Below are 26,640 nucleotides of genomic sequence, written 5' to 3'. Positions count from 1 at the left end.
AACTGCATCTGTGATGTTGAGGGAAGGGTCTCACCCATGAGCTTAAAAACACATTCATTGCATTTATGTGTCTAACACCAGTTTGGCAATGATAGCTTCCTGGGTGAGCTACAGCATGCAGCCCCACTGCCTCTGTAGTCTACTATATGGGCAGAGTAACAACAGGGGTTCATTATATGAGGGCTGCTTTGAAATTAACGATGATGAGAACGCTGAAAAACAGTGTTTTGTGCCTGAGAATTTGCTCTATCAAATAGTGTTATCACGCTCTTTGTATCATTGTAGTTTCCACGGAAATAAATGGGAACTTTCAGACAACCCTATGCACACCAGTTAAGTCTAAATTTCAAGGTTCAGAGAAAAAAATACATTTGTTTCTTATTTTGCACAAGACTGCTCGTCATGTTGATGCTAACTTAAGCCTTTCTTTTACAATTAAGAAATCCTGCTGGCAAAACTAAAACGTTTTGAACAATCATATATATATAATTACAACACCTACACATCTTCAACATTAAGTCCAGGCCTCAAACTGCAATTATATGAATGCCCATAATTTAAATTAACTATAATTTCATCAATTCTGTAAATCCCTTTGAACAGATCTGCTGCTTGTTGATTTTGTGCCATGTGAAGACATGATAAATATGACATGTACCCTCATCACATGAATAATGTATTATGCATCTTAAGTAAGCCAGTTCTGCTCCAGAGAGAAGCTTAATCCATTCCCTGCTTCTGGGGATGAAAGGAATTAAACTCAGTGCACTGATTTTACAGTTTGTGCTCATTTGACTTTAATTATAAAATGATTATTTCAACCTTTTTTTTCCTGTAAAATAAACCAAGTCTGAGATCCATGTAACCTCTACAGAATTACAGTATTTCTTTGTGCATTTGGTCTTTGCTCATCAACACTGCGCTTTCATTACAGTTAAATGGGAAAGGATAAAAACAACATACTGGGGTTTACAGTTGATACAGCAGTTTCACACCCCACAGTGATGAAAGGTCTTTTTTTTTTTTCATATCTGGTCAAAGAAAGGAGCAAAGAAAGGAATCCCCTTAAGTGAATATGCATGTTACAAGAAGGAACCTTCAACAGGCACAGGGAGCTGTCACAATCTTGTGTTACACTGGAAGATTTAGATCATAGATCCTAGAAATATGTATTTACATGCATCTTTTCACAGACTATTTAAACCTGTGGAAAGCAAAGGACAGGATCATTTACCTTTCTTTAAAAAAAGGAGAAGAAAAAAAAAAACGATTTCTCCTGGCTGTAATGGCCAGAACATTCCTTGGGAATAAGATGGGACATGTACAGTCCATGTCTCAGGAATGACAGAGCATCAAGTGGCTTGGACAGCTATGCTGTCAAAGGTACTGCCAGGCCTCAAGCTTGAAAAAAAGTGCCTTGGGAATGTAATATTGTATCAGGCATATGTCTGGAGGAAATAGCACCGAATGCTTTCCATACAGCATATGCCCTCTGATTACTGACATTAACTCCTGCTGACATCTCTCCATCCAAGTTTAGAAGAATTTACCAGAGTCACTGTATTGTACCTTCCCTTCCCAAAGTTGTTTAGAGCTGACCTACATACTGTCAGAAGTCAGATCCTGACCCCAAGCAAAACCAAAGGCAGCTGCAATACATTCTGTCTCAACTTAGTGTTACTAGGGAATACAACTGGTAGTCCTCTTGCTACCTAACCACTTTGCTGAGATATGTCTGCATCTGTGGCAAGAGAACCAAAAATGTGGATAGACTGCCCACAGACAAGTAAGAGTAGATGCTATTTAGAAGGCCAAATTTTCTAAGTGCCAGAAAGGATATAAAAGTTCAGGGGATGTTTCCACAAACTTCAGTTAAAACTCCTGAATGTTGGTTACTTCACAAAATACTGCTTAGTTTTATAAAGGTATTCATGCACCTAAATTCACAATATTCCTTGCGCTAGAACAGCTAGTTGTCAAGGCATGAAAACATTATTATTATTATTATTATTATTATTATTATTATTATTATTTACTATTGCATCAGCTCAATGCCATTTATATTTTGGGCTCCTAAGGCAGGGAGTTGCAACAAGGTGTGAAGATAAATGTCTTCACAGCACTGAAAAGTGAACGCACAGAAGAACACACAAAATGACAGTGTACCTCACCAAACGCTTGTCAGTGCTGACACTCTGATGTAACTGACTCACACACAGCACACACAGAATCACAGAATGGTTTGGGTTGGAAGAGTCCTTTAAGATCCTCCTAGCTCTTACTCCCTGCTACAGGCAGGGACACCTCCCACTAGATCAGGTTGCTCACAGCCCAATCCAGCCTGGCCTCAAGTGCTTTCAGGGAGAGAGCATCCACAACCTCTCTGGGCAACCTGTTCCAGTGTCTCACCATCCTCACAGTAAAGAATTTCTTCCTAATATCTAGTCTAAATCTACCCTGTTCCAAATTAAAACCATTTCCCCTCATCCTTTTGCTTCCTGCCCTTATAAAAAGTCCCCTCCTGGCTTTCCTGCAGGCCCCCTTCAGGTACTAGAAGGCCGCTATAAGGTCTCCTTGGAGCCTTCTCTTATACACATATACACTAAAATTCCAGAATGTACAGTTAATTTTTTAAGAACTCAAAATAAATGGTCACAATGACTACGGAGCATTAAACATTCCTACTCTTATCAAATGACCTAAAGAAAAATTCAACCCATTCAACTTTTATCAAACCTTTTCTTCAAAGAATATGACTGAAAATCTTCAGTTCTCTGTTATCTAAAACCATGAACTTCAGTTTGTATTCAGACCACAGCATAAACAATCTATAAATACAGTAACCATACCATAAATGTCAACTATTATGTTCAAGGTGAAAAAATTAACAAGATTGTTATTTTCTTTAAAGAAGAGATTTAGTATGCTAAATATTAGTGACATGTGATCTACAGAATTATCTGAAGAGGTATCCATATAGACAGCTTAATTCACTGAACAACAATGAACCTTCGTTAGTACTGACTTGAATACAGAAATCTGGTTGGTGTCTGTATAATCCTCATAACAATGAATGCACACTGAACACTGTCGTAGATTTTTCTCACAACAATTTTGATTTTCATGATTCGACTGTGAAAACAGCAATCTTTAAATCACAAGGATATTTTATGCAAAAATATTAATTTTGAGCAATAGTACATCATCAAACTCTCTAACTCTCTCACTCACGTACACATATATACATTTGCACATAGGGCATCCATACAATCTGTACTTTGGCCCTTCATAAACAATTCAGTTACTGTGATGAGATCTGAGACTGGCAATGATAGAAGTCTGAGCGCCATCCCTTGTATCTATAACCTCTGAGAAGGATGTGTGACTTTGTTCAATAATAAGGCCACAGAGTGCACAGAATCTGATGATTATTCATTAGAAGGTGGGTGACATGACCTTAGTTTCTGATTTCTGTTGCCATACATCTTCCCTTCCATTCAGAGGTTACTGCTCTTGAGGTGAGAATGGCAACATCAGTTATTCTGCCTGTGCACAACCTTTGTCAGTATTCATTTGTTCTCATTAGCTGATCCCTAAATTTTACTTGAGGTGAAAACTCCCTTACATTGCTGACAGTATATATAATATTGCTGTTCATGGGCATATTGTGCAGATTCATTAGAAGTAATTTTAAGACGCAGAGGTTTGATTATTCCATTGATCAGCTGGGTTCAGCTCTGTGTGACAGGATGACAGAATCCACGAGGATGATGTATGTATGGCAGAAAACCACACACAGATGTGACTTCTGACAGCATTCAGGATTGGAAGTGTGAGCCAAACTCCCTATACCACTGAAGGCAAATGAAAGAACAGATTTCTCAGGGCCTTTGATGAAAGGGCTGTTGTGATCAACATGTGAAATCTGCTGCAAAAGGCAGATGCAGAGATGTTCCTCATACTAAAGTCCCAGGGAATCTAACTGTAAACTCCTTGCAGTTCCAGTGGAATCTTCCTTACAAATTACCTGTTGGCACATATACTTTATTTGCTTTTTATAACGAGTTTAATTTTGATTAGTATTATCTTGCTGTTCACAAATCACATGTTATAAAAAGCAAAGCAAGTCTTACCTGGAATACTCTGTCTCCTCACAGACAGTGCTCCATCAGGTGTCCTTGTCTGGTTTGCAGACTTTGTGTAAGGACTCTCATCTAAACAGAAACAAGCAAAGTTGCAGTTACTGATAAATACAGTGTTAAAAACAACAGAATTCTTTTTAATCTAATTACTGTGAACTAACAATGCAGAGAACAAGAGCTAGATGAAGATGGATATTTCTGAATTCGGACTCAATGCTCAAAGCCATGTCTAGCCTAAAAGATAATGGCTCTGAATAACAGAGCTGAAAAGGATGAGGTAAAGCTCAGATCAGAGATAATGGTTTGTTGATGACAGGCTAGATATACAAAGTATACAAAGCCCTTTTCAGTTTTGAAGTAAATGTAGAAACTTTCATTTTCCTCACGTTAAGAAGCTTCATGTGTCAAAGACTCCAGTGAGAGAGGGACCTTCCCTATTCAGAAGTATTTCCAGAACCTTTTGAATATTGTGACTGTAGAGATGCTCTCCTTTTCTTTTGGGATCTGCCACAGGACTCTTCATTTTCCATAGTTAACAACTGATTGGAGAGAACATCAGAAAGCAGCTGCCCAATAGGCCAAGCACACTTACACTGAAGTACAGCAGTGCAGCTGCCCGTGTTTAAGCAGGGAGGCTCTGTTCACCAAATGGTCAACATGGAGGCATCAGAGGATGCTGTCGGTGGGCCAAGCTGTCTATTAGAGGCAGAAGTGAGGCATTTGTGCATCCCTCCTGGGAGCAGGGTGACCATGGGGAAACCATCAGCCACATAGCAGCTTTAAAAATGGCAAGCTATAAGCTCGGTAAAGAAATGTGCATTCAAGAGAAGAAACAGTAGCATAGATTTTATTACTTCAGCCAAAGGAAAGGAATTGCAAGAAATTAGGCTTCTGTCTTGCTTGTGTTTTAATCAAGCGCTCAAACACTTTAAAGCACTATCAAATCCTTCTATTTATGTATTTTTCCTTCATGGACCAATCAGTTTATAGCATGTGCACGAATGTGGATATAGTAACAAGAAAGCTGAATGAGGTTTTTGTTTTATTTTAAAGGCAAAACATTTTTGCAAGGCCACATACGTTGACATAAATGCAGCAAGTAATGAAGATCATATACTGGTGAAATATCTCAAGAGACGTATCACTGTCTTTTCTACAGAAAATGAACTGCCATTGCTTTGGGATTATATTGTTACAAGGAGAGAGCTAACAGGCTTGGCTATACTGCATGTTAATACAAGCTTGAAGAAAATAAAGCTGTCAGCTACCTGATGTATAGAAGAATGAAAGAATATTAGCACAGACACAGCACACAAGTTAAGAAAAAGGCAGACATCTAAGTGGAAAATCTAATACTGTAACATATGCAGTATATACATATCCTTATGGAAGTTAAAAAGAAAGAAAAAATGAAAGAAGCGAACAAGAGCTTCTAAAGGAAGCTGGATCATCTCTTTTCTGCCACAGAAGAGGCACAGCTGAGCTAAAACTCAAGCTAGGGTCTCCAAATAGTGTTACTAGCTCCTATCAATACCAAAAATTGAGATCATCAATAACATGACTGAGATGTCACATGTATTATTATTCATTCACAAGCTCTGAATGTGACAGCAGATATTGCAAGACATGCATTTTTCTGTTAAAAAAGGGGCAGGAAACATAATCTAATTTCTCAGCAACTGATGGATGGTGATGATTTTTGGGCCCTATTTGCATGTGTGCCCTCCTTGTGAAAAATCTATCAGCTCATGGAACAAACAGCTTTCTCCTAGTCAGACTTCGTACATTTGCATTATTTTCATCAGATGGGAGAGAGGGTAGAAAGGAGAGATGAACATCCACAACTAGACCTTTTTCACTGAGTCTTTGTCAGAAGCAAATGAATAAATCAGCTGCAATCTTTTGCTGGAATAGAATTTTCCCCAAATTGTACTACACTGCGAGTATACGTGGTTGTCCCGAGTTCACAAAAAAGGGACAAGCCTGCAAATCTTTCTGGTTAATGGCACCAGGGAGGGAAGATGAGTGTGCATTCAAATTACTTGCAAGAGAGCAGGAACAAAAGTCTAGTATCTTGCACTGGCAGGTACAAAAGATAGCTGAGACTTTGTTTGAGGCCACTAGCATTTAGGTTTAGCATTGAAAACTTGTCAGGTATTCCTGTGGTTTATGTGCTGTTAGATACTGTAGGCATGTAATTATGTTACATTTTTTAACCTGTCTATAGATTTTCACAGCAAACAAAGAGGCATAAAATATTGCCTCATAAACTTTTGAACCCCATTAACACAAAATATGTTCAATTATTATAGAGCATAAATGAGTCATTGCCTCACTGGTGGATGGGGAAGTTTCATTTTCTGGAATTCCCCAAGACAAGAAAGAATCATCTTTCAATGCCCATCTAAGAGTAAAATCACACTGTCAAATAATGAGAAATCACTGTACAGAACTCACAGGAACAAAGGAAAACAAATATAACCACCTGAAGAAGGAACAAAAGCAGCACCATTATTTGAGTCAGAAGAGTAATATGAATACAGATGCAGAAGTAGATACCATCGTAAAGAACAGAATATAGTAAAGAGACAACAAAGCTTTGGTAGCCCTGAAATGCCAGACACCATCACGCTGTCAGGAAAGGAAGAAATCTTTGTCTGCATTAGCAAAGTTGTTTGTATGGCAACAAGAATTTACAAATCAAATCATAATTTATGCCCCCATCTGTGGAGGGAACAGTCTTTGGCAGGGAGGATTTTTGCAAACATGCAAAAATGTCTCCTGGTATCATTGCTTAGAGGGATTTCTTCGAGTGCTTTGTAATTCCAGCTTCACCCTCTACAGCACGGACTCCCTGGAGAAGAAACTCAACCCAGTAAGCCAACACACTAAAAAAGCAAAGGAGAACAGCAACTTGGAATTAGGTAAAGGTGAGATACATGTAAGAAGCCACCTATACAAAGCGAGGAGGAAATAGGATACATTCAAAAGCATAAATCTCAGCTAGCTACACCCTTAGTACTAAAATAACCTGATCACCAGTGGGGAGAGGGCTATAGTCTGTGACAAGCCTTGAGGATGAGCAGCCTTTCTGCTGGATGCCAAAGCCCTGGCTGGGGCCAGCGCATGGAAAACTCTCCATGTCTGCCCGCTCCTACAGGAATTGCACAGCCAGGGTCTGTGCTTCCAACCTTGCAAACAGCATAGCTATGTGGATACAGTCTTGGAACTGCATTAGTTACACCGCTCACTTTTTTTCTCCCCATTTCTTTTGGCTAAGGAATTAAACAGGCCAGAGTAACCAATTCCTAGTAGTCAGTCGGTCATATCAAGAGGACTGCTATGCCAGCAGATCTCTTTGCCCAGTGACTGCAGGAAAACAAACCTTCTCACCCTGTTACCAGGTGAGCTCATTTTCCCCTAAAATTCCTAGTTCGTGTATTTTCTGTAGTTGTAAATGTACAATAGTGAACAAGTTGCCTGCTGTGCTGATTCCCCCAGTTCCTGCTGCAATGCCTTCCAGTTACTGAGATCCTGAACCAGAAAAGTGAAATCTTCACCCTGGTTTCTCTTTATGCTCATCCTCATGAATGCAACAGCTCCAACTACAAGTAACAGGGGCTAACATATTATATTATCTTTCCAAAGCTCCGCACACAGTTCTTCTAATTAAAGACTGCAAAGATAACGATCAGGTGAATAGATAAGCAGTTCCACTGCTTGCAGTTACTTCTATAGGCTTACTGCTTTTACCTACTGCCTGTGAGGCAGATAAACAACTCTTTGCACTTTCCTGCCTGTTTTTAACCAGCTGGCATCTCTCCTCATAATTGAATGATTCATTCTTCAAGTTAGGGACCATGCTGTGACCTGTTTACATCATTCTGCATTGCTCCTACTACACAGGGGGACCTCTATCCAAGACTAAGGAATCTATACACTGTAGCAAACCAACAGTAATGTAATCCTATAAAGATGATATATGTGTGCACTGTCCAATGTATAAGTGCTTGGGACTGCGCTAGTAAAATGACCATTTGTAATCTTTAGATATTTGCTATATTCGGTTTAATATCCCTTGAACGATATTAACTGGGGACACATAAGAGGGAACAAGGAAAGTCTAAAGATATTTCCTCATGAGCCAAGTCCAGGCATTCAGTGTATCAGGAGGTTTATGATCACTGGAACATTTGCGTGTCCCTCAAGAGGGCTGTGAAAGCTATCGACACAAGAATGCTGTTTACAGTTGTGGTAGAGGCTACAAGCACTCTCCCTGTGCCGATCTCACAACTGCTTGGAGGACTGGAGGAGGCACATCCAGGCGGTAGCTGCTGTACCCAAAAAACATGCCCATGTCATCTGCTGCATAATTCTCATTTTTCAACAACTTTCTTATTTATGTCATGTTACGAGATAAGCTGTACTTTGGCCAAGGAAGAACTGTTTTTAGAGTTTAACCATGGGTTTCATAAGGAGACTTCAGAACTCAAGCAAGTAAAACGTGAGATGCTGCATATATGCTCCTCATTGTTCCTTTCCTAAGCATCTCCTGTTAATGTGAGTCCCAAGACTTGACAAGAAAGTACACTACACCTTCAGCTTGCTCAGTGTACTGGAGGAGTGTGATTGCCTACATGAGTTGTTGCTTGCACTCCTTATGATAGCACAGATCTACACTAGCAAAGAATCACGTACCTACCCAGAGGATGGCAACATACCAAGTTGTAAAGATGATGACTATGGCTGAGAGAACATCCTTGAGATTAGTTTATCAAAAATTAAAAGCACCAGTGTCCCATGTACTGCTTCAGGCATTCCTACATCTGCAATATCACATTCACACTTGAATCTTCCGTATAAAGAAATTACCATATCCACTTCTGAATAAAGAATAATATTTTTCATTAAAAGCAATAGATATATATGAACCCTGCTTGTACAGCACAAATTATCTTAGGTTCCCATACTTTACGTATCTGAAACATAACCTAAATGCCACCTTTAAATGGTATAAGCCTAGCATTCTCTAAAAGCATTATTTCTGGCTTAGCATCATACCTGTGATAGCTGGTAAATTCTGAGTTGCAGCACTCTTTGTTATCCCCACATTTTGCAGCTGGAAGCTTTCACAGATAATAATAAACACATAGCCACTGATGTCTGTAGTTGATAGAAGTTTAAAATTTGAGAGGCATTCATAGAATCATTCTTCTAAACTCAGATGTTGGAATAGGGACTCAAGTCCCAGTCTCACATTTACAGATGAGTACCCAAATTCCCAGCTTCACTATCATTCCATCTCTCTCTCTCTCTCTGATGAGTATTTTAAGTATGTCACATGAAGTAAACGTAAAAACTCTTCCACAATCAATTTGGAGACTTGTAGTGGATGAGGCAGAAGAGAAAATCTGAACTCAAGATCCCCTCAGTAGCCCAATCGCTAAAAAGGTATAAAAAGCAAAGTCACCAGGATCATTCGAAGAACACCTTTGATCTCACATAAGCTCATCTCTTCAATCTCAGTTCTTTGTTTCCGGCAAAAATGCTTAAATATATTTTTTCTGTTCTGCTAAAAATTCTGGAAAATGTAAATTTTCAGGTAAATCTACAGCAATGGGAAGGAAAAAAAAATATCATAAGGGAAGCTGGAACTTAGTCAACAAGTTCTACTATTCACATTGCCCTATGGCTTCCAATCACAGTTAGAAGATAAATACCAATACGAAATTCTTTGAAAAAATTAACTGACAATATCTGGCAGCTGAATTATATGAAGAATAATACTACTTCAAGCATAAAAGGTCACTGAGTGTCCTAAAACTCAGATAAGTTTTACAGCAAATTGAGGTATAATTTTGTTCTAAGTTGAACACGCTTGAGAGGATAAAGCAAACAAAATTTTCTAGAAAGGAGAGAGCACTGGGAATTTTCCTTTGGCTCTGATGGGAGATCTAGCACAAATACTTTTCGCTTGGTGTAACGTCATCCTTAGAAACTGCTATTGACAACAATTGAGAAAAAATATATTGGAGTGTGTCTTTTCCTGTAAATGAAGAACATTTTAAAAGATGTGCTTTTACCTAATGCAAAAGTCTAAAGAAAAATTAACATCCTGGAATGTTCTCGGTTACCAGGATGTCACTCCTGCTGCATCAAAGTGGAATGGACTACTAACAGTTGCAAAAAGAGAGAAAATTAGATAAGTTCTTTCAGTAGATGTATAATGCACGGATTTTGAATGCATACGCTTCATGAAACTTCAGAATGTCAACAATCTTCTTTGCCTGTATGCTAATCCTTGCAGACTTATTATGGGAGCTCCAACCATGAAAGAAAGCATTAATTTCTTCTACTGGTGCAGAGGAATAACAATTTTTCAAGTTCCTTTTACAGCTATGGCTTCAGTCACTGCCAATGAGACTGGATATTTCAAATAGCAATGCCACTTTCCAAAGTAATGATTAGAAATATTGAAAATTTCCTACGAGCTGTATGTAACAGTCATTAACAAACTAGGCTCCAAGTAGGACAAATATGAATGCATTTAATCTTAATCCTTTCTAATCAAACTCTCTGCTCAGTGCACTCCAGCACTCTTTATTAAGAAAACATAGGGTTTCAAGTGATTCCGTAAGTAGCACAGAATTATGAGAAGGATGAGTTATTATTGCTGCTCTGGTAATTCCCTTTCCTATACTTAGACGACTATCCCTTCATTTTCCCACAAACTTAATTTAACAGTTATAGCAACCAATGAATGAGTGTGTTGTCTCTCTGAAGTGAAAATTTATTCAATTTTATTTTACTTTATGTAAATCTAATTATCTGTTTTCTGAATTATACAATTACTTATCATAGCAGCAGCTCAGTTTTAATCTAGAAGCAGAAGTAGGGCGCTGTAACCGTGCATAACTGTGAAACCATTTCCTCAAGATATTTACAACACCTCATCAAGCTTGATGGCTTGAAAAATGATCTAAATATCCTCTAAGTTTGCTTGTCTGCAGTTAATTTCCTAAGCCTGTGCTTAGATACCTGAGTGGAAATACTCAGTCTCCTAACTGGCATCCAAAACACACAATATCTGCGTACTGCTGAAAATGTGTCCCCAGAGATATTAGCACATGGTGAGATTCACTTCAGTGGATTGTCAAATGAAGAATTCAATGTAAACAATACCTCAACCACAAACCACTTCAAATCTGACAAGTATGTCTTTTTGTTTATACAGCATCAAGTATTTGTTCAGGGACTAAATGGAATGCCATTAAACAATCATTACTGAATCATTATGTGATTTTAGGATTCAGTGCAAGTTTCTTTCATTGTCTTGAGCTTCTGTTTATTGTTTATGGAAATTGTATCGTCATTACACATTGGTGAAATATGGGTGGCTTAATCAGAGCTGATAGAAACTGAAAAAGTTGAAAAATTTTAAAGGCTTGAAGAAAATAAGAAAATTACTTCAGCTCTGAGACAGCTCAGGATTTTTCTGTGCATATAACTTCTGTAGATACTCTTACGCTACATGATGGGGCTGTAAGCCATTCCATTTAAGAGGAGCAGATCCAAAGTAATGCAGATCTTGCTGACAGGGAATGCTTCCAGATATTCAAGTTACACTTTCTGTTCTGAACATCTCATGGTTTGCTGAGAGTGGCATCTTGGCTCTAGAAAGGTTTTCTGGTCCTTTCTGTTTGTGTGGTTGGGAGCATCAAATCTCACCGCATGCTGGCATTGTGTGAAGCAGATCAAAACATATCAAATCTCTGGAAAAACATATCTGAAAACTGTTTTCTTCATGATTATTAAGATATTAGATTACTTTGTTTAATTTAGTGATAAATTTAATTACATTGTTCAGAAATGCTAAATCAGCATCCCTTATAAATCTGCACCAAATCTCAGAGAGAAGCACCAATGCCAAGTAGATGATAAAAATTCTCACAGGTCTCCTTGAGAAGGGAGTTGGGTAAAGAGTATGACCTGGACCAAGGCCAAGGGCCAGAAACCCAGAGTGCATTAAGGACACACCTCACAGGAAACTTTTAGGAACATACACTTTTGAAGCATAACAATGACCTTAATGCTACCTTTTAGCCTCTGCCCTTGATTCAGCTACCCTTGCACACAGGGTTTTATTGTGCTGGGAAGCCAGTACATGCTGATTGCAGGGAAAAGAGCCATGCCTTGTGTCTCTGTGCTAATGCCCTGCAGCTCAGACACCGTGCTCCTGGCTGCTGTAGTTGTCCGCTGCCATACCTCTCACAGAGATCAGGCAACCAGCTTCCTGGCAGGCAGCACTGCATATTAACCAAAGATGACATGTGGCATGATCTGCTATTACATCTGTGGATAAATTCAACCAGAAAAAAATATTTACTGGTCATTTGAACTGCATATATCCTGTATGACATGACCACTCTGCCAGCAGATGTAACAGTAACTTTCTGGTTCATCAGCTGTCCCCGTGCTTCCTTAGTCTTGGCAGAGGTCTTCCCTTCAAACTGACTGCTTGAAACTTAAAAAAAAGAAGTTATGTTTGGAACTGCTATTAGATCCTTTTGAAGCTTTCCAATTTTTTTTCCCTTGAGGGAAATAAAATGTTATATTCCTTCTTTGCATCAGTACATATATGGATAATAATCTTCTAGGTGTACTCACAGGAAACATACCTACCACCTTCTACCCATGCAGACCACAGTGTAAAGCAGAAGAGAAATAGCTGTGCAGGCTGCCAGCACTGCAGTGGTCTGAGATGGCTGGGAAACAAGGATATCAGCTAGGAACTTCTACACTGTGGATGCAGAAACTAGTTGTGTCTGTTTAAAGGGGAAGGCAATGACACAAGTAATAGCTGAGACAGCAGAGACTGTCACTCGAGTTGCATAAAAAGTAAGTGAAATACATTACACTTCAGACAGAAAGGGAATTTAGTTTGCTTCTCAAAAAAGAGGAATGAGCAAAGTCACAACACTATGTTCAAAGTGAACAGCATGATATTCACAGACAAAAGTTAGAAACGGTAATTTCTTTTCATGAGGTTACTTACCTTGCTTTCTTTCCAGGGCTGTACTAATGTTATTAGCAGTAAATTCTATCATATGTTTTTCAGCCTACTTGTGACTGTAAGTATTTCTAGTGATGAGGTCTCCATTACTTTCTTTTCCTGACTGCTCCACAGGATCTATCAGCTCTCACAGCTGGAAAATATTTCCCTCTGTCAGACTACAATTTTCTCCCCTTGGTTTAACTGCCATTCTATTACTCCCAATTACACTCTTCTCCTCTTCAGAAGACCTCATATAAACCACTCTCAAGCACTGCTTATTCTCCCAGAGATCACACAGATTAGTGCATTGACTGCTGCTGGCCAGAATCCTACCAATTCTTACTGGGGATGGAATACCACAAAGATTGACTGCTCTCGTCACAGAAGCGTTGGTGCACTCAGTGATTTTACACTGAAATATCCATTTGGTGAAGAATAAAATTTGATACATTAAATAATTCTAACACTGCCATTATAAACAGGACACCACTACCAACATATTCATACTGGCACGCTACTGGGATTGCCCCCACTTTATTTGCAGTTCAAATGGCACATTTTAGTCCAAACTGGCGTTGCTTGAGTTTTGTGGACATCTGATCTTCCACAACGCACTTCTTTTAGGAGCCAGGCTATAAATCTGTCACCATCCATCTACTTCTGTGAAATAACCATCAACTTTCAGCCCCCTGCCCTGGAAGAGTTTATTCTCGATTTCTGCAATGATTTTGTAGTAGCTTTGACTAAGTTTAGTCATCAGCAAAACTCTGCTGGTTTTGGAAACTGTGACAAGTCTGAACACAGAGTAGGAAAAGTCTTTTGAAATAAAGTGCTGTGTACTTTTAGGAGTGGGAACAAAGCAGACTAACAAAAGGGATGTCAGCTTGACAAATCAATATATATATGCACATTTGTTTTGCTCAAAGCTCACATTAAGCCTCAGCCACCTTCTGTGCTCTATCCACGCACTCAGTTCCTGAAGACAAGTCTTTTAACCTGTCAGATAGCACGTATTTGTCAGCGTCTCCTGAGCCCTATTAAATGGTAAAACCTATTTTGGGCACTCAGATGATTGTTTGCTGTATTCTTCAAATTCTGGAAAATGGTAATGATTAGAATTGCTTGCTCATACTTTGCCTGCACGTAAAAAAACCCTCAGTTCTTGCTTGAGCTTTCTGTAATTCTACAGAAAACACAGCAATCGAGAAACAGATACATATGGATATGTGATATTCATCAAAAATTATACTCCCATAACCTTCAAGAAGTCAGGCAAGTAATTTTTAATCTTTCTATGCACCAATCTTCCAAACTGCTTAACCAACACTGTTTCTCCTTTAGGAATTCACAGCTATACATTCCCTCTGGTTTTGGCTCTTAGAAATGAAGGCAGCATCAACCTATGCGTGCCACAAGTGCAGAGAAATAAAGGGCATGGATTTAACTTTTTTGTTCTTCATCTGCTCAAACACTAAGGTAACACTGTGGTACTTCCTAAATCTTTTTCTATACCACCAGTATTGCCAACACTTCCAGATCCACCATAACATTGTGTGGGTGTGCAAAGGGGTGTACACATGTGTTTAATTTTAATGATTTTGTAGTAGCTTTGACTAAGTTTAGTCATCAGCAATTCTATTGGTAAAATAATTTCAAAACGGAGAGAAGAAACCAATTAAAAATAATAGGAAACCTTACACATCAAAAATAGCTGAAACAAACGGGACAACATCAGATAAAGGACTGTAGAGAAACACGCCATTTGAGGCAGATGCTCAAACAAACTGATGGGATCTGCCACTTTCTGAAGGTCAAATAAGCCTCTGTTTTGGCAGACCAACAATGGGATGATTGCCAGAGTCTAGATCACTCCATCTCAGACCGTCTATGCCCTGTCCAGGTCATTATGATGAAGGATCGAGGGAATTCAAGCTGATTTTAGAAACTGGATTGGAATACAGGCAATTACTAGGACATGGTGTATGAGAGACTTCAGACCCAAGCAAGTACTAAATGTATTAATATTTGTAAACACCATGTAGGCAGTGAAACACATCTGTAGAACACAAAAAAAAAAGATAAGCCAAAAGGCCACACTGTTATTTCACAAATGTGATACATTCTTCATTATCTAAAATCTCTAAAAAGAGAAGCAGGTGCAGAATACAGCACAAATTCAAGTAAACTGCCATTGGGAAGGAAGAAAGAAACATTCAAGGCAAGAAATGACAGAAAATATCACTACTACAATTTCTAAGCAAGAATAAAGCAAGTTGTTTTCAGCTTCTTGCTGCAGCTTGGAGATTCAGAGCAGTAATATCTCATTGACCCTGTAAGGATGCATCTGTACAGCAGTATCACCACTCTTATCAACCAGATGATACAACTGCTTCCACAGCTGGAAATTAAATGCCCAGATCAATGAGGAAACACAAATAAGCAGGGCAAGAAAGACATCTGACAGATGACAGTAACAGCTTGACCTTTAAAGTATTTTTAAAAATTACCAGTATTTTTTTAAAAGTCCCAAAGATTCTAAGCTATGATTTCTGTATTGCATGAAACAAGCAGTGTGAAAGGTTTGAGCCCACTCATGAAGACCACAAGAACAGCAAAGCAAGTCACTGAGATCCACATTGCTAGCTAACAGTGGCTTTTAATCTGCTGTCAATCAAGCCCTGGAAGATCAGGTGCAGCATCTCTTGGAAAGTTCTGAAGAAAAAAGACCATTTAGTACAATCTCATTATTGAAAGCATCCATCAACGTGTGCAATGCCACTAATTATCTAAAACAGAGAAGAATGAAGCCATTAGGACCGATAGGCACAGCCAGCTGTCCAGGGCTGCCCTGAGAGCCCACAGCTTTTGTGCCCCACAGCAAGCACATCTGGCCTCCAGGTCTGATGACACCTGGAAGATGTGCAGTGCTTTTAGTTGGACAGAAATGTCAATATTTCCAAAAACATTTCGTAAGAGGAGATAGGACAAGGACAAGGACTGTTAAGAGCAAGTATTATCAACTCTTCTGATGGCTGTGAGAGGCAGCTGCCATGCTGTGGTTCCAGCCTACCATGTACACCTTGTGAAAGGAGGTGCTGCCCTTGGTTGGACAGGAGCATTGCTTCTGGTGCAGGAGAGTACATATAGAGCAGGAAACATCATCAGGGCAGGGTGCAGTGCATGAGAGAAGAAAGCAAGGGTTGATGGTGGGAGTCAGCGATGAACACGTGGCACAGGCACAGAATAGAGAAAGAGCCTCCTGGGGACCCAGAGAAGCCCTAGCACAGTTTACAATCAATCCATCAATAACTAAATACAACCTGTTTGGTTCAAAAATCTTGCTTGGTAGGAGAGAAGACCACTCACTGAAAGTTAAAGGCTTAGGCAGGTTTATATTAAAACACCCAGGCTCCATCAGGCACTTCTAAAAATAACCCTGAAAAATATATTCCAAAAGAAGTTTTTCAGCAGAAAAAAAATTGTCTTTCAATATACATAATATAGGACTTGCCTAAATTTCTTTTGTGAGGCTTATAAAACATCTCACTAACAATTCCCTTGTCTCCTACACTCCACAAAAATTCCATTACCATTCCTATTTTCTTGTCTTAAGGAAATAAATAATAAGTTCACTGTCTGCAATGTCTATGAGTTTTCAAGGTTGCTGATCACCTGACATTTCCATGCAAAGTATAAACCCCAGCAGAATCATTCCTGGGGAGCTGTAGGGCAGCTGAGCTGGTGGTAGAGACCCTAGGCTATCTGCACCCATAGTGGCTCAGGATTTATCCTAAAAAGGCTGCTCCTTCCCACCAAACAGCCACAATCAAGCAGTGCCTGCACCTCATACTCTTGCAGTCTCAGCCTGCAGGCAAGGGAGGGCTGCAACAAAGCTGCAGTAGCACAATTCTACATACAAAGAAAGAGCTAAAAGGAAAACCGAGGCCTGGAAAAATGCACAGCAGGTAGTAAGGGCATCCAATGCACAGGATGCCATGTGCAAGATGAGGAAAAGGTAGAGGAGAGGCAAACAAAACAAATTGTGTTGGAAAGGAAGGGAAGGGGAAGAGAAAGGAAAAGGGGGGGAAGGGAGGGGAGACAAACAGTGTGGCAGAATGAGTGGGAAGAGACCAATCCCACTTTTCAATTCTCCCTCAATTCCCTCCCAAGCTCCTATAAGAAGCTGTATTTCCTTTGCTAAATACATAAGGCCATATCCATCGGCGACATCTTGGCATAACAGAATTAATTATCCTGATCTGAAATTAAGTAGAAGCTGAAAGTCTTCACCTTTCAAAATTTGCCAAATTTGCCTCCTAATGGCAAAAATCCAAATTTGAAAGCACTAGAAAGAGTGATTTGACAAAAGACATCAATACATGGGCACAACAGCAGGAATGAACACTCAGCCACTGTAGGCACTGCTCCCCCCCCCCAGCAGCCTCCCTGCTCTCAGGCTAATGAACGAGTGCGAGAGTAGGGCAGAAAGGGAGAGTTGATGTGTTTTCTGTCAGTCACAAAACCCTGACAGAAGTGAGGAATAACTGAAAAGGGGTATGGGCTCCAGGGAATAAGATTTTAAATACTTTTTCAAAGAGGCAAGAATTCTTGGCTCAGATATTTCTTTAGTGCTCTGCTTAGCAGAGGAGCACAGGTAACAGTGGCAGTGGTACACTCAGCATTACGTGGATGGAATAAAAATATAGAGGCATCAATGACAACCTGAAGACAAAAGAAAGGGAAGATAAAGCCTTGCCACAGAAACTATTGATTTAGCTACCAGTATTCTGAGCATTTCTTCATTTCTAATGTAATTTTTTTTTAGGGATTACATTAGCCTCAGGATTGTTCCCATCACTTCCAGTATAAAATAGAAATGTACTGAGACTTGCAAGTAAGAACTAATTAAAAGCTGAATAAAATGACTAAGAGATCAAACAATGTCCATTCCTTAGCTTCATGTTAAGATCCATATGCATGTAATTTTTCATGTGAACAGTATGTAACCTTATGTTCTTTTCATTAAAATGGTGCTAAAGAATCAGACGTTCCCATCACCCTTTTGTAACAGATTTATTCAAAGTGAATCAGAGCTTAAAACAAGTTAAATACAAAAAGATTATTATGCCCATTGACATTGCCAGGATAATCTCTCTGTTCAGTCAGATGAGCTATTATATCAATAGTTAAAGCCATAATTTTTGTTAAGCCCCTGCTCTAAAATGTATGTCAATTTAAGGGATCATTTTTGCATAGTAAAGCCCAATGAAAAGCAGTGGAGTTTAAAATCAGTAGGATTCTTTAAATTTCAACATGGGTTGGGTTGCTTTCCTGAGGGGGAATTACATGTCCAGGTTTTGCAGAAATTCCAGCACATATTATTGCTTTGCTAAGTGCGTTGCAAAAAAAAAAAAGATGTGCTCACCATGAATAAGGTTTCCTGCAGTGCTATATCACACTGTGATTTCTCAATGTAATAATAAAAAAAATATGTAAAAATCCATCACAAAACACACACCGTCATTTCTGACCACATTTATAGAGCCCAGAACTCAATACTGAGTTCCTAAATGCACCTATGGCTGACCAGGTCACCAGTGTAATGAATTCCCACTGGCTGACTGCAAGTCTAGCAAGTTCCATGAAAGAATCCTCAAAAGGATACTGAAAGTTGTCCATTCATTATTTCAGTTTACTTCAGAAATAATTCTGTACCATTTCTTCTCATAAAACTCACAAAAATAAACATTCCTAACACAGAAAATGATGAGACAAGACAACATCCATCTCAGAATAATAGCAGTTTGATACGGAAAGGCCATGGAAGATCATCCAGCATTTTGATAGAAAGATAAATACTAGTTTGAAATTCCCAAATCTGTAGGCTACCATCCCTTCTTTGGAAGATATTGCTTGCTGTGTGCTCATACAGACTTTCAAATAGATGTGTTGAAGTGCACTGAAGTCCTGAATTAAAAGAGGTTGCAATCCACACACAGAGGCACAGATATCAGTACTTAGAAACACTTCATTTAGAAAAACTTTATTTTCTTAATTTCATACTTTTGCCCAAATTTACAGTAACATTTAGATTTCCCCAAAGATGTATGGATTATTTGCAATTCATCTTCATTTTCACAGAATTTTAGTCTTTTCTAGTGTACTAAAAAACCAACTAATTTGTGAATTGATAAACGGTAGGGTAGTTCACATTCATAGCAGCATAGGTATGGATTTGACTGACTGACTCTTCAGCTAAATGAACAGAAAAAAAAGCCATCCAGACCTTTAATTACAGCTATAGTTAATAATCTTAGCCAATCCCATTTCTTTATACTGCTAGTTTAGTTTGCAGAAAACCCACCCCACCCTGGCAGTTTCCTAGATCCCCATACGACTTATAATAGCCCTACTTCATTCCAATTTTTTCTTCCCCTTCCAATTCAAATCAGTACTTTGAACAGCACTCCATAAAGTGAAATGTTTTACACCTGACAAAAGATCAAGGATGGAGAAGGAAATTTTAATTTAGCTGGTGGGTTCAGTACTCAGATTTTTGGCAGGTGTGACACATTGCCCATATCTGCACTCCTATTTGTACCACCTCCAGTCTTCTAAACAATTAACTTGAGCAAACTGTCCAAGGCCATGAAATACCATGGAGTAAGACACAGCAGTCAACCTACCCACAGGACAGTATGATTAGCACTTACAATGCAACTCTGTGAATTTGTATCATTAATTTAATGACATTTTATGTGCTAATCTTAAATGTAACAGCTGCTTTTATCTAGTTCCAGGCACAGGATTTTGCTAAAGATAGCCCTTGACATTGCAGTCTAAATTCAGTAAGATTATATAGAAACAGAAGCACTCATATTAGCTATGTAGTAAACAGAATGTGGTGGTTCTTTTTTTTCTTTTCTTTATCAGCTGGTGGATATAAAGAAAAAAATGGTGGTACCAGCAGTGGCACAAAAGCCAAACAAACACGAAACCAAACTGTTCAAATAATAAAGCATCCTACAGAGCCACATTCAGAGTTCAAATCCACATTTTTCCCTGAGAAAGGACTAGATAGGTAATTCCAGTTACGAGACACTGCACTTAAAATTGAAGCGATAAAGTCCCAGGGTGAAATACTTTATTGCTTTAGCTGGCCTCCAAAATGCCCTCAGAACAACACATCTCTTGACCTGTCACCAAGGTCTTATGAAACAACAATTTCTCTTTTCCTTCCTTTCTTCAATACTGTGCAGGGAAAGTAGTTTGATTTCTATAAAAGATATTTTTAAACTGGAGTTTATCAACAGTTTTTCAAGGAATTGATCATGAACTTAGCAAGGGAAAGCTGCCTGGGATATGCCAACCCCCGGGTGGATATTACACGAAGTACAGCCTCTGACCACTTCCAATTCTGGCAGGAGCAAGTGCACTTACTCCAGCTTCCATTCATAACCTGATGGCCATCCCCACCTGTGCTCTGATCATCATTAAGCATTTTGCTGCTGTCAGGTAGGAACAGTCAGTGAAGGAGAAACGGTCCTGCAGCAATTACAGTTGTCCTCCCAGAAGGGCTCTGAACAGGAGAGGGATCTTGAACTACACGAAAGAGAAGACCCCATGCAGAAGGAAGCATGGCTTCACAGTAACCCATGGTGCAACTGGATTGCTGCATTTTGTGCCATTTGAATGTTTAATTTATTAATTTTAATACATACAACCACATAAACCCAAGCAAAAGATCAAGTTTATGGCTTACTGGGACTGGAAATGCAACTGTAATCCAGAAGCACCATGTTTCCTCGTAAGACAAGTGATGCTACCCTTCCCCGTGGGCACATTTTCAATCACATCTATCTAAGGTATTCAGTAAAAAGACCAGAAATTCTCAAGGCTTCAGGGACAAACTGACACTCTGCAGGTGATTTCTGTTGCTTGAGAATGTTTTTAGGAAAAAAAGGTATTTTAAATCTTCCATTTTGCAGCTACCAGAGATAACTCTATCTCTGACTTCCCTCCAGTCTCTTCAAATATACTCATTAGTCTGCCTTCACTTCTGACATCGAGTTATCACCTCTCCCCAGGAACAAGAGCATGAAGGAGGAAGGGCAGCTGTCTCAGTTCCCTGGGCTGGCTTTTGAAGGCAGCTCCCCACTTAATCACACTAACTACTGTTCACACTAGACCATAAAATCAAATTTTAGTAACTGAATGCTAGATAACTTTCAAAAAGGTGATATTAATAGATTTGTATTATTAGATCTTTCTTTAACAGGACCAGCCTACGTCTGTTGTATTTCTCTACTTTTCATCTCCAACAACCGTCTCAGTAAGGAGCACCCACGAATCTAGCCTGACTGCAGACACAGGGAGCTGTGTCTGTCTACAAGCTGGCTGCAAATTTATGCAGTTGGCTGTTAGCAACACACACCTTTGACAGCAAAATGGGGCCCTGCCCAGATAGGCTGTGCCAGCATCACAGTGAGCACTGTGCTAGGTGCTGCCTGAGCACACGGGACTACATTCAGGGAAGACCTGAGCCCTGCTCTACTTCCGAGCAACTGACACCAAGAGTTTGGGAGGTAGCAAGAGGAGGAGGAACAGGATTTCACTGTCAGCAGATGAGAAGTGCTCATTCTTCAAGTCATCCAAGGCAAGACTCTGGCCTTGTCCTAGGGTACTGTGCAGAAGGAAACCTGCTGGAAGTTGACCTGTGGCATTAGAGTCAACCTGCTGATTTCTGTACCAGCATTGTACAAAGTCATTAAGTTTAAGCTTCCACTTGTTATAACTGTGGGGTACAACTAAATGTTTTCATGGTTAATTGAGAAATCAGCCTGAAGTTTGTAAAAAAATTAATAAAAGACAAACACAGAAAGCCTACAGCTATCCACAGTTGCTGCCTCTTCCTGCTTTTTACTGCTTCCCTTTTCCTGCAGTCTCAGCAATTTAAACCCTCCCCCTCCACCTCCCCCCTGCAATTTCACAGATTTTCAGGTGTTTTAAGGTTTCAGAAAGCACATTGCACAGATGTCAGTCACCTTCTCCATTCCCTAGCTGCACTGCATGGGGACATCTGATTTTATCCCCTGCCAGAGAGGTGGCTGTACCCTAGACTTGATCCCAGGCCATATGGATGGGTTGTAAACAGGCGTGTTCTCAAAGGCTGAGCCATTCTTTCAGCTTCAGATAGCATTAGATCTTCAAATTAAAGCCAGCAAGACACATTACAGATTAAAATAGGCAGGAAAAGATACAAAAAGATCATCACTTTTTTAATGAAAAAAAATTTAGCCATTCAAAACTGCCTTCTCTGAAGCAAAAATAAATTAAATTTCCATAACGCTCTTTTGAGCTGTGGGCTCCAGCCTGTGCTCAAGTCACTGTTATTGAGGGCACAGAGGTTGCTGAGCCAAGGTTAACGCAGTGCAAGAGGAAGCAACATGATCACTAAGATCTGCAGCTGTTTTTATTCCGAGCTTCTGCTTTACACTGTGGCCCTGGCCTGTGCCACTGTGTGGAGCCCATGACTCCTTGAGACTGGGAGCTGAATGGCCAGCAGCATCCTCAGCTAGAAATGTGTGTTTTTATGGTTCCTTCTTTGCTGTGCACCAGGGTGCCTTTATGAGTGATCTCCAGCTCTCTGGACTGAGGGTTTTGCCTCTGAAGAGACCTAGGCCATCATTCCCTTCATCCCTGGCCTTCTCTGCCCACGGACAGGAAGGTTCAGCAGCACATCTCCTTCAGTCAGTAAATAAAGATTTTCTTGGAATTGGAAACTATGACAAAAATACATTACTTGCCTCAGAGGAAACTCCAGCATACTCAAGACTTTTAAGGGGTAGAGAGAGGCTCTCTGTAGGAAAGTAAAAGAACCATTCAAAAGCTCTGATAGAGCGGTAGAATTTGCAGTGATTGGGAGATTTTAATAAAAACTCCCTGTAGCTGGAAATTGCCATCTGCTCACATGCAACATAGACCTGCATGGGAGCTCTCACTGATGTCATGCAAAACTTGGCTCTATAGAAGCAAACAACCTGAACCCTAGGAAGCAGCAACTGAGCTCTGACCTTCTCATTCTGGGTCCAACCAGTACAAAATGCAGTGTCTGCCCACATGTAGACAATTTGATGCCTGTTTTTTTTTAATTTTTTATTCATGGTTGAGGAGGTCCCCTCGCTTTGTTCCCGTGGCTAGGATGAAAACATGGAAGCCCCTAAGGGCAGCAGAAACAAGCAATCTGCATGGGCAGGGTTGGTGACATACTGCAGCGCTCCAAAGGCCATGAGGCAGCACAGCTCTCTTCTCACCTGGTCCCTACCCCTCCACGGCCCCAAAGCCCCGCAGACTTGTCAGTAATGGCCCAGCTCCCAGTCCTGGCTCTGGAGGGTACCCCATTCCCACCAGGCCTGGGCTGCCATGCCTCTGGCATGACGAGATACACTGCCTCTAATCCACATTCAACACTTTTGTTCTCTACTCTGACAAATGTCTGGCAGAGATGAGCACCCAGATAACAGCCAGCTGGCGTGAGCCCAACTCAGATAAACTGGAAATGTTGGCCAGCACAGGGAGGCACTGGGAAGGATATCCAAACATCTGTTCCCTATTGCACATCCACCCAAATTGCCACAGATCTTGAAACATTATTAGGATTCCCTTTGGTCCAAGATTACCCTGGCAAACAGTCAGTGTTGTAGTCTTCAAAGACTGAAGGGTACAGTGTGAGTGTGAGACTACTGACCATCTTCTCAAGGAAAGATAGCAGTAACTCAGCAGAAGAGGAGCCAATCTTGCAAGAAATAGGTCAGTCGGGATAATGATAGGATGCTAAAAGTAGTAACAGAGAACTGCCAGAGAGAATAAGTGAATATATATGTAGCACAAAAATCAGATTTAGAAAACAAATTGAAATTCCTGAAGATGGGAAGAGAAAAACTACTGCATCAAAACTACAGACCTGAGTGGTAGACAGTAGATGCCAGAACAATTCATGGGAAAAATTCAAGCTGATAATAAAAAATATTAGGATGGGAAGAACAGCATGATTAGATAATTAAAATGCATAATTTGGTAAATAGAAACACGAGCCAGAGCAGGCTAGAGGACAACACACCATCAAGAAATCCTGTTACTAGTTTATAAACTACTGATAGGGAAGAAAGCAGAAGTAGGTGGTGAAGCAAAGAAACTATAAACTATCAGCTACAGATAACTTCCATAAGAAGCAAAAGGATTCAGTAAAAACTTTCATTAGTAAAATTTACTAATTAGTAAAATTAGTAAAAAAGAAAAAAAACCCAAACATCTCTGCAATATTTTAGGAAAAAAGAATCAGGATTGCCACATGCATCACTAACTTCAATGCACAAAAATCCACACGGTATTTCTGTTCTATTGTTGAGAAAATACTGAATGACATATAGCATGTCATGAGGATGATGATAACAGCATGTTTCTATTCCAACAATAACTTATAACAACGTTAAACAGTGTTAGCAAGTAAAGCAGTTCCATATCAGCAGGCCTGGATGACTTTGATTCAAAAGCTAGCCAGACAGCTCCCTGGATCATTAATATTGACTTCCAGCAATATTTTTGTAAGAACGCCAGTTTTTCATTACTATAACTTTTAAAACCAAGATCAATATTTATCTACAGGCTGCTCAAGTTTAAATAGGATTAATTCTTTCGTTTAGGGAAATGGGAGGCTTACATTACACAAGTCATGCTACAGGATCATAGCAGATGAATTTTTTCTTGTGTTTGATTGCTATGTTAAAGGTAACCATAGCAAACAGTGACAAACAGTAACTTTAACTGAAACCACATTGTCAGTTCCAGGGAGACACAAAGGAAACAACCCATGAAAAAAACCTGAAAGGTGCCCAGAAGTACCCATGGCTGTTGGGTACAGTAGAGCCACAGATGAACAATGGTGCAATACAGAAAACACCAGAATGCCCAGAAAAAACATTAAAGAGCTGAAGGCAGTACCCAAAGGCACAAGTCCCAGAGCACTGTGCAGCAGCTCAGCCATGCTGCAGGGTGCCAGGGAGCAGCATGGAGGCAAGCCACCCTTCTAAGGGGCAGATGGACGGACAGACAGAAAGGGGAGATGGGCAGAAAGAGGCAATGCTTGAGACTTGAGGTAACCAACTATGCTGAGTCCTGCCCAGAGAAGCAGACAGGCACTGATGTCTCCACCTCAGTACCAGCGCAGAGAGGCACCAAGTTGGCACTGTGGAGATGAACCATTAGATTCATGGGATGGAGAGAGCATAGGCTGAGTGTCTTATCGGGTACCAAAGGAGTAGATGAGTTGTGTGTAAAAGAGATTTGGCTGGAGAGGTGTTGGAGTTATCACAACAGAGGTATCAAATACTGGCGCAAAAGGGACACGCATCTCAGTGTATGAAAAGACAGACTGCTTGTTCAGCCAGGAGCCAGTCCAACGAGCAAAGACAGCAATTAGTAGTACAGGAAAAAACAGAACCACGGGAGACTTTCCAAAAATCCCCAGAAGCCCATATAAAGTTCCAACTAATCATAGGAGAAAATTTATCCTAAAGATGTCCTCTTTTATGGTCAGGACCTTTATAATCACAAGTCATTCCTGCACTCTCACAGCAGGCAGATACGAGATATGAAACAGGTGCTGTATTTGCTATACGTGCCACAGTTTTATAACAGACACAGGGCTATGCCAGCTGGCTATGGAATACAAATGGTTGTGTGTATAATTGTCATGCAGTACACGAGAATCATAGAATGCCTTGGGTTGGAAGGGACCTTAAAGATCATCCAGTTCCAACCCCTTGCTGTGCGGAGGGACGCCTAAACCTAGGAACCCACCAGCTCAGGCTGCCCAGGGCCCCATCCAACCTGGCCTTGAACATATCCAGAGATGGGGCACCCACAGTTTCTCTGGGCAGCCTGTGCCAGCGCCCAGATATCACTGAGGAATGAACTGTCAGTGTCTTTCCTTGTGAACCTGCAAATAAGGGAAAGAGCAATGACAACAGCCAGAGACAGAGCCTGAAGGAGAGGATGGCTGCAAGAAGCTGGCTTTGCCTCTGCAGCAAGGGAAGAAGCACTGGAAACATGAGCACCCAGGCAAGGAAGCTCAGGGTTAGCCAAGGGCAGACATAGGTAAGGGAAACTCACTTTCCTTGTCTTCTGAGAACCAACCTGGCCTAAGCAGGGAGCAGGTAGATGTTTGATCCTGCCACCTTCAGGGAAATACAAAACATAGCAGAAGCTCCATGTTCCCCGGAGCTTGGAAATGAGCTGACAGGGTGGCAGAAATGACAGCATGTGCAGTGTGTTCATCTTTTGCTGCTAAACTGAACAGCCACTATTACAACTGTATTGGGGCACAGCTTATTGAGAGGCCATGGCAGAGCATTTCTGTCGTGTCGTCGTCGTCGTCCCCCCCCC

The 26,640-nt window shown here is 40.3% G+C and overlaps 1 protein-coding gene across 11 annotated transcripts in view; it reads right to left on the bottom strand.

Moving 5' to 3' along the window:
- The window catches only part of GRIP1 (glutamate receptor interacting protein 1), a gene marked incomplete at both ends in the record, with an annotated part of 306,122 nt that overhangs the window by 95,540 nt on the left and 183,942 nt on the right, over positions 1-26,640 (bottom strand). For all 11 annotated transcript variants that reach the window (XM_079548305.1, XM_079548298.1, XM_079548296.1 and 8 more), the window contains one exon: positions 4,134-4,214. In XM_079548305.1, coding sequence (XP_079404431.1) covers positions 4,134-4,214 — 81 coding nt within the window. The remainder of the gene's footprint in view (positions 1-4,133; positions 4,215-26,640) is intronic.

Source organism: Tetrao urogallus (assembly GCF_951394365.1).
Source record: "Tetrao urogallus genome assembly, chromosome: 1".
Taxonomy (NCBI): Eukaryota; Metazoa; Chordata; class Aves; order Galliformes; family Phasianidae; genus Tetrao; species Tetrao urogallus.
This window is presented reverse-complemented; position numbering and strand designations above follow the sequence as displayed.